The sequence below is a fragment of the Hakea prostrata genome, chromosome 9 (genome assembly GCF_041222555.1).
Source record: "Hakea prostrata isolate BN-2017 chromosome 9, UWA_Hpros_2, whole genome shotgun sequence".
NCBI lineage: Eukaryota > Viridiplantae > Streptophyta > Magnoliopsida > Proteales > Proteaceae > Hakea > Hakea prostrata.
The window spans coordinates 57,543,144-57,556,186 of NC_142608.1; the positions used below are offsets into that span (position 1 = coordinate 57,543,144).

Consider the following 13,043-nt stretch of genomic DNA (forward strand, 5'->3'; position numbering starts at 1 on the left):
AAGTTCACTAGAGTGGGCAACATGTAATATTGACCACATAAGTGGGCAACCAAGAGTTTGGGACCAACTTAAGTGGGCACTGGGCAGTTTGAAAAAAAAACTATTTTTTATCTTTTAACAATAACAAGTAGGTAGGAAAGTTTTGAACAAGCAAACAAGACTTACAGATATCAAAATCCAGATGATTAACTGAAACATGCCAACCAGGAAGCAGGAACTTGATCAAAGAAGACTTACTTGCAAACGAGTTAAGCCTTTCTAGATGCAGAAACTGTGACCAATTGCGAATATTTAACAGTCGACTAATACCAGCAGTATTCTGTACCTAAATTTTTAGTTGTAGTCAATAAATAAGATACAAGAAAATTTACACCAATTCAGGTTCTGTTAAAACCACAAATGAATAAGACATTCAACAACAAACAGGGTGAGAAACCTGATATTCACAATGCAAAAGAGTTTTCATAAATCAGACAGAAAGAAGACAAATTTAAAACATTGCATGTCCAATGGCACCATCGCCTGATCACAAATTTTTTTTTTATATAATTAAATAGATTAAATAGAAAATGATCCCACCTAGGTGATTACTTCAAGAATAGAATATATTAAAAATCACAGATTTTCGTAGAACTATTCACTACCCAAGTTTGTTGAACATTAATCATTGAAATGGAAAAACCCATGGACAAGTTGAGCTTTGTTCTAATTCTTCCGTAAGCTTCATAGGTTGAAAACGCTGAGACTTTGCAGAAATTGTGAACATTTTTGTAATTCAAACCCTCAAAACAAATCATCATATGAAACGTCAAAACCCAAAACAGACATGTTCGACTGAAATTCATGGAATCTGTTTCAAATTCTAATTACTTTTCTTTGGTCATGTTGACCTATTGCATCCCGAAACACCAAGTGAAATTCATAGAAAATTCATTATATTACGGAGAAATTTCACAGTTTCAGTTGTCTTCACCTTGTTAAGACACCGGAATGGGACGTGTTTTCAAACTATGGTGAGGCCATATGCTAAGCATTTCATATGTTAGGATGATTACACCATTCCCAGCCAAGAAGAATGATTATGAAGTGGATACTTCACTTTGCTGTGTTAGTCTCCACTCCTGGTGAGCGATAAGAAGAGTAGTGCCTTGCTGGAAGAGCCAAAAACCAAGGGCCGAAGTAGGTTTCCAGCCGAGAGCTAAACCCACCTATCTTTTCCTTCTTTTCACTAGTTCAAAGTCAGCTACTATTAACATTGTGTTGCTGCTGCCACTGCTTCTTGTTGAAGAGAATCAACAAGTAGTTTGATCAGCATCTGCCGTATAAAGTTGCTGCTGGAATCTATCATTCGAAGCATTTGGACTAATTAAACCTGTCTCCCCCCCCCCCATCTCACAAACGCCATTGGGTTTATTACCTTCCATCCCATCTCACATTCCCTATCATTCAATCCACCTTTCTACCCACGCATTAACTTATTCCTCCATCAAACCTAAAACTCCTAGTTAAAGTTCACCCCCATATCTGAGAATCCAACCATCACATTAGCCTCCGATTTGCATGGTATCCCCTCACTTGGAACTACATTCAATTGAACCTGTGAGCCAATCAGTAGGCTGGTCTGCTATACAACATGAGGAAACTGTGTACCATTGAAAAAGAGTGAAACTTGCAGCAGTTGTGATCCACTATAAGAGTCATTCTAAACCAACTGATCCCACTTCGGAGTACTTCAGTTTATTTTATTTTATTTTTGACAATAAAATAATATTTGATCAATTAGCTTAACATAAGTAGAACACTGATTTCTAAGTTCTTACTACAGACTTGTCCATATCTCGACGAGGTCACCAGTTTATGCACATTGATTGAATTGCATACCTTGGTTTTTTTATCTACTTCTACTAAATCCAAAAAAACTGAAACAGAAGTCGACATCGTCACATCATAGAGGACATAAAATAGAGTTCATGGCTATGGATCATTTACTTATGAGTAATGGTTCGGTTCAGACTATATATATATACACACACACACACATACTAGTTACTACACGTGCAGATGCATATGTGACCTAGTATGATTTATATTTATTTATATAGATTATAAAAGTTGAAAACAAATACAAATTGAGGGATTTATAGATAGAAGTAAGATCAAGTTCAAATATCACCATTTGCCATAGAGTGTCAAACTTTTTTTGACCGCCAACTTGCTACAAATGCTTTAGCAGTGACAAAAACAAAGAATGCTAACAAAAAATAATGTACTTACAAAATCATGAGAAATGAAATTGAGAAATAGTAATTTGACCATGTCTTTCTTCTTGCAAAATGTCCAATTGACAGAGAGGAAGAATGGGAGAGCGAAATTTAATATTCAAAAGAATAGGATGGGAGATAAGAGAAGACAAAAAGCCACTCAAGGGAAATAAAGTAGTCTTCCATAAAAAAGGGAATGAGGAAGAGAGAAAGAATCGAGGTAAATGGACATCTTTACCCTCCTAAGAAAGATAAATCCTCCTTTGTAATAAAATGATGATATTAATATTAACTTCCAAGAAGATGATAATGATGATTGCATAGTATATCCAAAACGAAATCTAAATTTAATGATTTTCTAATCTCTAATTAAAAAAAGAAGGTGGAACTCTCAACATCAAACTGATGGCCTTAATGAACTGATTAAATACAAAAGTAAATGCACAAATTTGACCTCATAAAAATTTAGATTCTTTATTTGTAATTACATCGCGGTAGCCTTTGCAGGTACGAATTAGATAATTGTCCATCAAAAGATTTGTCACAAAAGTAAATGGACAAATTTGGCCTTAATAAGAAAGGTAAATTTTGTATTCGCAATAACTTTGTCTGCAGTCTTTGCAAGTAGAAAGTACAATCATTTTTGTTCAATGAAAGATTTGCCACAACTTGAGTACATACTTTTATATAATAGTATGATATACATATCATGTAGCACATAAAAACAGGATGAGGAACAATAACTGCCTAGCAAGGTTATTAAAGCGGCAAAGCGACCAAAGTGATTGGGGCTCCGTCTTGGCGATTAGGCGACTAAGCGGCGCTTAGGCGGCAATAAAGTGACCAAAGCGGTTTAGTCATTATTTTTAATATAACTACTTTTAAATTACTTTTTAATACAAATACTTTTTATAATAAACTAAAGTACTAAACAAACATTCAACAATCACATTCATAAAAATAAAAATAAAAAAATTCAAGAATCACAATTATGAAAAATTATCCAAAAAAAATTAAAAACATAACTTCATCTCATCAAGCATCATAAGATTCATAACAATAATTGTGTAATATGTATTATATCAGTAATCAATGTGAAAAATGAAAATGAAAGTAGTAATTTTACATTCTTACTTACTTATATGATAGTGTGATGCCAAATAAGTGTCTTGTACTCTTGTGCATAGATCAGTAATTAGAATTTATGTATCCATTTTTTCCTTTTTTTAACCAAACAATGCCGACATGATAAATTAATAGATCTCATTATTCCGATTTTCAAGTCATTGTTTATTTAATGATTCATTGATTATCAATGTTGAATATGGCTCATGCTCCACATTCTGTTGACCGACAGGCACTTAGGGCCTCGATTCCGAAATGGCTCACATATTTAAATTTATATACGGCATTGTAGAATAAATTATGATTAAAATATATATATATATATATGCACAAATTATAAAATGTAAAAAAAGCGGTTACTTTAGCATCTAGGCAGCAATATGGCGTAAAAGGTGGCAAAGCGATAGTGCCTAAGCAAAAAAGCGGCAAGAAATCAGCCCGTTAGTTAAGTGGCAACAATTTAAGCGGTTCAAAAACCGCTTTGCCGCCTAGGCGGACGCTTTGATAACCACCATGCTGCCTAGGCATCATATCTTCATTTCTCTCAACTTCAACTAACCTAAATGCATTCTAATAATTAAAAAGGGCAAACCTGATGCCAAAGGCTTACAAACAAACAACCTAAATTCGTACTAAAAAACGACAATCCAGCCAATGGTCAAGTAAAAAATACACCTCTCCAAAGTCCAAAATTCTCAGTGAAACCACATGTCTTTAACGGAGTTAGCCACTGCCATCCATAGAATCAAAGGAACATCCCTCTTCTTCCCTTAAAAGCTCTAACCACTGATTTACCGAGAACCTACAGAAATAACCCCCCCCCCCCAAAAAAAAAAAAAGGAGAAGAAGAAGAAAGAAACAGCTATTTGAGAGTGCGATGCCCTACCATGATGTCGCCCCACAGTGAGGACAGTAAAAATCAAAGGGAGAACACATGTAACAACTGATTCTGAACAAATCAAGCAGAAATGTAACCCAGATCTCATATCTTGGAAGAATTTAGGATGGTAAAGCAATATCTGCTATATTCTGAAAACCAGTAGACAATGACAAAGTTCTACCTTTACAACACTAAATAGGAAGGGTAATGGCCTAAGAGCCCATTAATACTTTAAAATCCTTAAATAATGAATCAAAGTAACCACACTAACCATTACTATAAAATTTACAATAGTGTTCTGTATTATAAACAAAACCGAATCCTCTAAAACCCGAAACCAAACCTATGCTGTTACAGTATTTCTAGCATCATGACTTGGGTTGCATACTCCATCCGGGTTCTCTCCCTGGGCTATGACTTATTCCAACACCTTCTAGCAGTAACTAGTGTTAGCCATGAAAAGGGCAGCACCTCCTTGCAACTCTTGGTCAAACCACCGCACCTTTCTTGAAGCAATTATCTAGCATCCACTACTACCAATTGGTTTTAGTGAAGCAGTGACTTGTTACTTGCCTCAGCCTCAGAATGACCAATAATTCAAATCAGAGTTGAGAATACAAGGTCAAGCCACCAGGTGAATACTGAGGGGGTTGTTGGCCCAAAAGTGGCAGTGCCTCCTCAGAACTCTGGTTCTAACAACCCAACCTGGTAAGGCAAAAAGATACTGTCTTAAGTAATACCAATTGGTTTTAACACAGAAAACTTTCTTATGCACCTGAGCTCCCAACAGACCAACTATTAGTATTGGTCCATTATTGGCTTTGGTACTTCTCATCTTCAATTTACTTGTTGCTGCTATTTATACTCAGCTCTTACAGAGCAGGAACCTGATTTTATCAAAACCCATCCACAAAGGAATCACCAATTACATGCAAAGTACACTCACATTCCTTCTTCAAGTCTACCGACAATAATGAAGACGAAAGTTGAAACAATAAATTATAATGAACTGAAGCATAACTGCAGCAAACCAATTATCAAAACCAGGAGGGGGGAAAAAAACAAAACAATTGAAAATAGAGCAACCACAGAGAATAAGATTGGCCATTAAGGATATATTACCTAAAAATCCACCTGAGCCCCACTAGGAATCTCCAATCACTCATAGAATCCAGACCACAAAAACTGAATCTGAGCAGCCAAAGTTTCACGAGATGGAAGACCATATTTCAACAATTTGTGTCAGTATGGCTGGGTAAAAAGATATATATAGACTCCTGAAATCTGATAACCCAATCAGCATCCAAGTAGCTATTTGACTAACTAATAAACGACTTGAACCGACACCTATTCTAACTAGCACTACAACTCAAGCTGATTGATAAACCAAATCCCGTATTCTTTAACTCTTATTTTAGGCTTGTTAAATTGGTCAATCAAATGAAACCCATTGTACCAAAGACCTAACATATATGTAATCCAACCCAAGGCTGATTTCACTAAATAAGCCCACTACTGGATTAATCAGCATCAGATACTCTTCTCACTCCTCGATACTTGAGAGCTACTACACTAAAAATTCATCTCTCTTAGTGGTAGGCCCAACAGCTTACAAAATTTATAAGCACAGAATAGTGCCTCGTCACTATCACAACAGAATTCTTGTTACACATTGTCCACAATTACTTTGTCTCCCCAGAACAACCAACACGCCACTTTATTCTGTTTACAACCAAAATATTCACCTCTATCCAGGAATCAGAGTAAAAAAAAAATCTGACGGAATCCCTTGATTCCCTTCATTGTCCTCTAACAATCCCTTGATTCCCTTCATAGTCCTCTAAGAAACCCTTGATTCTTTCATAGTCCTCTTAACTCCACTACATCATCAAACTGACCACCACTACCCCGTTTAAAATGGGGATTACCTGAATGTTTTAGTTATCATATACATACAATTGTAATCATTATCCTCCTAGAAGAAGATCTAAATAGATATAAGCATTAAAGCAGCACTACTCAATGGCTTTAAAGAACTAACAGAAAAGCATTTGCAGATAAAATCTCAACATCATTTTTGCCCAAGGCAGGTAGAACAGAAGGCACAGCCTTATCTGAACTAAAAAAGGGGTTGGCCACAAGGATCCTTGCAACACAAAATTTAACAAGTAACAAAGTTGATCATTGAGGGGGCAAGAAAGAGAGACAGATTGAAAGAGTAAAGATAAAGACATCCAAATTTCACAAAACCAGCAGACAATTGGACCTTCTCAACTTGTTAAATAATAACTAAACAAAAAAAACTAAGTTACCCAATTAAATAAGGCTGCGTTTGTTTGCTGGAATAAAGGTGGGGTGGGAAAATTCTTGAAAAAAATGTAGATTTTTTACTTTTCCCGTAAATTCCAAAATGGTAGATTGTTTGGTTGCTTGGGGTGGGAAAGTGAGAGACAAGTTTGCTTGAATCAAGGAAACTTGTCTGGTGATATGACAGCCCAACTTTCCCACCCCAAGCCATTTTAAAACCCCACATATTTGGTGGGACTTTGTGGGGAAGTTGGGAAAAGTAAAAAGTGGGACCCACCACTATTATTTTTTCACAAAACCCTTTCCTTTCCTTCTCCCTCACCCCACTACACATGGGGCCCACATGTTTTTTTCCAACCCCACCTTTGCAAACAAACGCAGCCTAAGAGTCAAGTTAGCCTGAAAAAAAAATGAAAATCCAAAATCTCCAATGTCCTCACCGTTAAGTGATGAAAACTCCATAAAAATTGTTTAACATGTCCCCAAACGAAGGAGATACGCCTTAGCCACTTGCTGCAGAAGTGAATAAATGATTCTCCCACCGATTCCCTTGCAGATTTAGGAAAACCAAGATGATTTTCTACTTCATCAACAATTAGCTTAGAGCCAGTAATATCAGTTGAACTTTCTCCTAGAGACTCAATCAATTCATTATCAATCTTCCATGATTTGAATACCAATTTGCTCCTCCTAGCACTTGCACCTATCCAATTTAACCAATTTTTTGCAGCCAAAAATGTCATCCCAATGCCATCAACATTTGGAACTTCTGAATTTTCAGTTGAAATTTCCTGTTTGGAAATATCGACCAAATTAGACTCGGCTGCATTTCGTGACCATAGCCCATTACTGGTTATCTGCATTGAGACAAAAGCACGTCAATTTTGCTCACAGTAACACCAGCACAAGGAAGAAGAAAAACCGATGTTTGGAAAATAAGAAAATAAATGACTCAGTAACTTATTCATCGTATATCTCCTTGAAGAGAGGGGGGGGTTCACTACTTCTACTTGGTCAAACTTTATATTGATGATTTATTATATATCTTTTTTTTTTTTTGGTAGAAGATGATTTATTATATATCAACGTGTAATTATAATAAGCATAATAATTGAAGAAGAAAAAAATTAGTGAATACTGCAATTTGTTACCTATTAGACTAAAGTCCTAAACATAAGTCGTATGCCTGACATTTAAAAAGGGGGGAAAACTGCTGAAAGTAATTAAGACCACCTAGGCACCACCAAAGCACTGGGAAGACCACCTTCACAACCATGATTAGAGCAAAAATTAAGCTGTTTAAGTACAGGGAATCAATTTGCCAGATGCTGACAAACCAGCTAGGGCAGATAAAATTCAAAGTACTTCAGGATTAGAGAGAGAATGAATTAATAGACTATGATGCATACAAAAAACTAAATTAAAATATCAGACTAGCCAACAGAAATGGGCATTGTGCTTAGACTAGGCAATCTCGAGATGGAGATATCAAAAATGGCCCAGAGCACTAACTCAATTGGTCCAAAGAGTCATATTGGATTAGGAATTCCATAGAATTTCCTATGAAATTTTCATTGACATATTATCTGATAATGTCACTGTTTATTTATGGGACCACTCCATAATTCATGTAGAAACCAGATCTTTTTTAGAACCTGCCTTGCATCAATGTGCTACACATGGTGGGAGATCTCGCGAGATATCTCGTTTTTTCACATAAACGAAACAAGATGGAGGTCAAGAGCAGAGAGTTGGGATGTCTCGCTCGAGATCTCACCATATCTCGCCTTGGATCTGGCTGGAACTCTCAATTTTTGCCTTTTTTTGTGGATTTCAGCTAGATTTTTACTTGCAACTATTCGTAGCACATCTACAACATTGAAAGAAGATCAATTATTCTCCGCTTGTCTTATGAACTTATGATTTAATGATTTATATAGAACTTCTAATGGTTGTATAATTTTATTATTCTATTCTTAAAAATTGAGATTTTGATACTCATATGGATGGAATTTTGATAACATTTAGGTTACTTAATGCATTTGATAAACTTGCTTTTCATTTATATGCCTTAAAGGTTCTATATTACACATTGTATAACATAGAATCCCTAATCCTACAACATTTCAGTTTCACACTATGGATAGACTTAGAAATCATACATAGAGTTGTTTTCTAACAAATCCAAGGCCACCAATGTGTTCAAAAGGCCTTAAATAGGCTAAATACTAAGTTTCAACCCAATTGGAACCCTAAAACCCACCGAGATGGGCCACCAAGTTGACACCAAAAAATTGTATATCTCGACCGAGATCTCGCCGAGATGGTAGAAATAGACTTCGGTTTTTCAAGGTGGCGAGATCTCGCTCGAGAGCGAGATCTTTTACCAAGGTGCTACAGCAATGGTAAATGGTATCTTTATATTAATCGTGAAGTTTGACGGTCACAAAAATGCACAAAGAATATAAACAGACAGAATTGTAGGACATCACAAAGTTAAGCGTGTATAAGGTGCAACACATACTTAAACACATCAATAGACAAGAAAAGCATGCGCTTACTACCACCTACTAATGGCAGAATGTGTAAGCATAATGTCATACATGAGGAACTAAGACCAAAAATCACAGCCAAAAAGCAGCTCCCATACCTTAATTTGCACAAGTTGGGCTTCAGCTGTTTCAACTCCAGAAAGCTCACTTGAACAGCCAGGCTTCACATGCAAAATATCATGAAACTAAATCACAAGGTCTAAGAGTCATGACAAGCATATATCATAAATTATATGCATATTGATACAGGTTACAAATGAAGAAGCCCCAAATACACAAAGAACATCCAAACCATGTAAAGTGATTAACCTTAATAGTTTATCTTCCAAATCAAGCACCTATGATCAACAGTGACAGTTAAATTTAAATTTCAGACAGATCATCAAATCCTGGAAACCATGAATCATACCAAAGAGCAGGCACCGGAAGTTGTCACAACTTTGAGGGCATGCCCTTTGCATCAATTATCGGAACCAACATATAGTAGTGATGTGTTTGACTCGACAATCCAAAGACTTATTGTAGTAATCCTATTATCCTACACCTAACTCCTTATTCTGTCATCCACAAGCACTAAGCTGCTAATTGGTGAAAGCATCAGCTATAGTATGCCTTATTGGTAATGATAAAATGATGTCTGATTAACTTACCACACAAAGAGATCCACTTCTGTACAACTAGAGTAAATGTTAAGGAGGCTTAAAACAGTGAGATGGTGATGATGGGATCACATTCAACTTTAAGCCTTCTTGCTCCATGTTCTACAGATGCTCTTCCAACTTGAAGAACAAAACTAACAGTAAATCTTCTTTCTTCAATCAAGATAATTCCTTGTTGATGTATGCATTAAATTTTCCTTTCCCTAAAGGTCCCAGATTTTAGGTGAAACATAAGCAAGCATTGTATCAGATTAAGGTCAACTGTTCAACTCCTAAGAAGTGCGTCCCCAAAACTTCTTCCCCTTGGTGTCACGTGTGGACGTTGGGTAACCTGCTAAGATCCAAGATTGGCATGCACATGTAGGCAATTTCTGAATCTGGTAATTTTAGCATGTCTAAGATTAAATTGGAGATGAAATTAAATCAGCACTGCTTCACAAAATTTTACTCATTTTGTTAAGGTATCACATTTTATCTTAAAAATGCACTATGAAACAACTCAGCCTTTTCCCAACCAAATGGAGTCAAATATATGAATCTTTGCCCTAAAATCAACTCCATTCACATTCATACTTGCTACAAATGCCTAAGCTATGAATGTCTTTAGCCACCTTCTTGGTACACACATTATCTCATTCCACATCATATAAGTGTATCCCTCAGAATCCCACTTTCCTTGTTTGACTATTTCCTTAGTGAAGGATTGCAAGCACTCTCCTTTCAAGTTTCACCATTTTATCCTAAGGTACTTAACCTTGCACTTTTTATGAGTTTTTGCAGTTAGGCACATATCCAAAACCATAAATCTATGATGTGCAATTAAACTTTTCCCTAGTATCACTTTGCAATCCTTGCACAACAATCTATTCGTCCTTCTAGTTAAGAAGAAATCTGTTCAACTTCTATGATGTCTACTTTTGAAGGTAATTAAATGTTCTTCTCTCTTTTTGAAGTAAATATTTACAATAGATAGACCAAAAGCAACAGAAAAATCTAAAATTGAGATCCTTTCCTCATTCCTCTCTCCAAAACCATAACCTCCATGTACACTCTCATAGCCTCTTCGATCTTTTCCAGTATGTCCATTTAGATCACCTCCTATAATAATATTTTCTCCTTAACAAATTCCTAACATTAATTTATCCATATTTTTCCAAAATTCTAACTTCAGACTTTCATCCAATCCTACTTGAGGTGCATATGCACAAATTATATTCACAATCTCTTTCTCCATTACAAGCTTGATAGCAATAATCCTATCACCTACTCTTTTAACATCCACCAGATCATTCTTAAAATCTTTATCCACTATTATACCGACTCCATTTTTATTAGTTTTATCCCAAGTATACCAAAGTTTAAAGTCATCCAACTCTTTAGCTTTTTTATCCTTCCATCTATAGTCTCTTGAACGCAAGCTATATTAATCCTTCTTTTTCTCAAAATATCTATCAATTCTAAGCTCCTACCTATTAAAAATCCTATGTTTCAATATGCCAATCTAATTCTAGGTTTCTGTACTAGCTTCTTTACCCGCACTCGTCCACGGCACAGGAACCCTTGCTACTTATTGCGGCATCTGGGTGCCAATGCAGTGCATTGCTTATAGGGGACATCCTAACCAACCCTTGCCCACTTATCACTACACCCAGGCTATAGTGTAGCCCGTCACTTCTTTTGTCAAGGACGCCCTAACATAGCATTTATCATACAAGGTCGAATCCATGAAAAGGGTTTAGCTACTTGTAGCTTACCATGTATAGAAGCCACTCCCATATCAAATCTAATATAATCATTACTTATTTTATCTTTTCAAGCTTATCCACTCATCCATCTCAAGATCTCTTCCATCAACATTAAGTTCAACGGTATAGTGATTTTTTCAACTGACCAACAGACTGCACCTACATGGCTACATAATAAGATGGACATATGACTATCCTAAATTTTCCTTTTAAGCTCAAAATAATATGCCTATCACATAATACCCTAGACACGTTTCTCTGCTTCATCCATTCACTTCTAATTCTCTATATGAAACATCATCCTCATCTTTTTGCTTAAATGATTGAACAATAATATCTCTAATAATCACTTTACAAAATTATTGGGTCATCAGCATTTACCATCCCTTTATTCATTCTATTATAACCAAAGTTACACACCATATAATCTGTCTTTATTTTCTCATCTTAAAACCTTTTGATTCCAAGGTTGATCTCTATAACTATAATTTGGTAGTTAATCCTTTCTCTTCCTTCATCCACCAAAACATATCATCAGCAAAAAAACAGACATCAAAGAACATATTGAATGTCTCATCTATAGCAGCAGCAAAATACGGCTTAAAGCTGATTCTTTATGCAAACCAATTATAATAGGGAATTCACTACCTTTGGTCCTTCACAGTTTTTATGCTTGTCATAAGTAAAAACACCATCACAGAAATCGTTAATTATGTAAAATATTAACCATTTCACTCATGTCTACCACTTACATAGCAACCGCCCCCGCCCCCCCAAATACAAGCGAGCAAAACAAAATGTAAGTGCCTAAATTGCCAGAATCCTGGAAAGAATTAAACAAGTAAAGGAAACTTATTCTCTCAGTCTCCACATGAGATTTGGTGTCATAATCACAAGTTATCCTCGGTGCTTTAGAATCCTACTAAGAAGCCCTGCTCATGGATTACCATTTTCTCATCAGTTTTATAATTTTGTCGAAGATTTTTTACTCTCTTTAGTTTAAAGATAAATTCTTGCACTTATCTAATTTGATCCTACAATACCAGGCCCGCTTAACACTTTGCGGTCAAATTGGTTTTCTGGTTATAAACCCTTACGTATTGATTAGCACGTCTCCTTTTCTCTCACACGTATATCATATTCAGTATTAAACTGAAGCGTTGAACACCCACAGCATATGTTGGTCGAACAAATAACCTAACCTAATGGATTCTTTTCTTTTCTTTTCTTTTTTAATTTCCCCCATGCGGGATGTGGCTGAATTCCAGATTGACTCCGTTTTGAAAGCTTTCTACTATTTCTGATTCTAAGGCAAAATTGTTTTTCAGGAGAGCACTTCAATGCTGCTCCTGAAATATACACATCAACGCATGCTTTTCTTTATAACCAGCAGCAGAAAACTATAAACAAGAAGTCAAAAGAAAATCAACCACATGAATCCCAATTCCAACCATCCGACGAGCCCATAATTCATCCATCAATATATTCACTCCCTAAACCATTATTATTAAAGA

General features: G+C 35.8%; 1 protein-coding gene across 3 annotated transcripts in view; it reads right to left on the reverse strand.

The window, feature by feature from the left end:
* LOC149005695 (S3 self-incompatibility locus-linked pollen protein) overlaps positions 1-13,043 on the reverse strand; it is a 35,624-nt gene that overhangs the window by 22,173 nt on the left and 408 nt on the right. Inside the window, exons 2-4 of one of the 3 annotated variants that reach the window (XM_089168789.1) lie at positions 9,224-9,286; positions 7,014-7,430; positions 238-319 (exon numbers count right to left, since the gene is read on the reverse strand). In XM_089168789.1, coding sequence (XP_089024915.1) covers positions 238-319; positions 7,014-7,430; positions 9,224-9,286 — 562 coding nt within the window. Of the gene's footprint in view, positions 1-237; positions 326-7,013; positions 7,431-9,223; positions 9,287-13,043 lie in introns of all 3 variants that reach the window. The other 2 variants (XM_089168788.1, XM_089168790.1) reach the window with 2 other exon arrangements.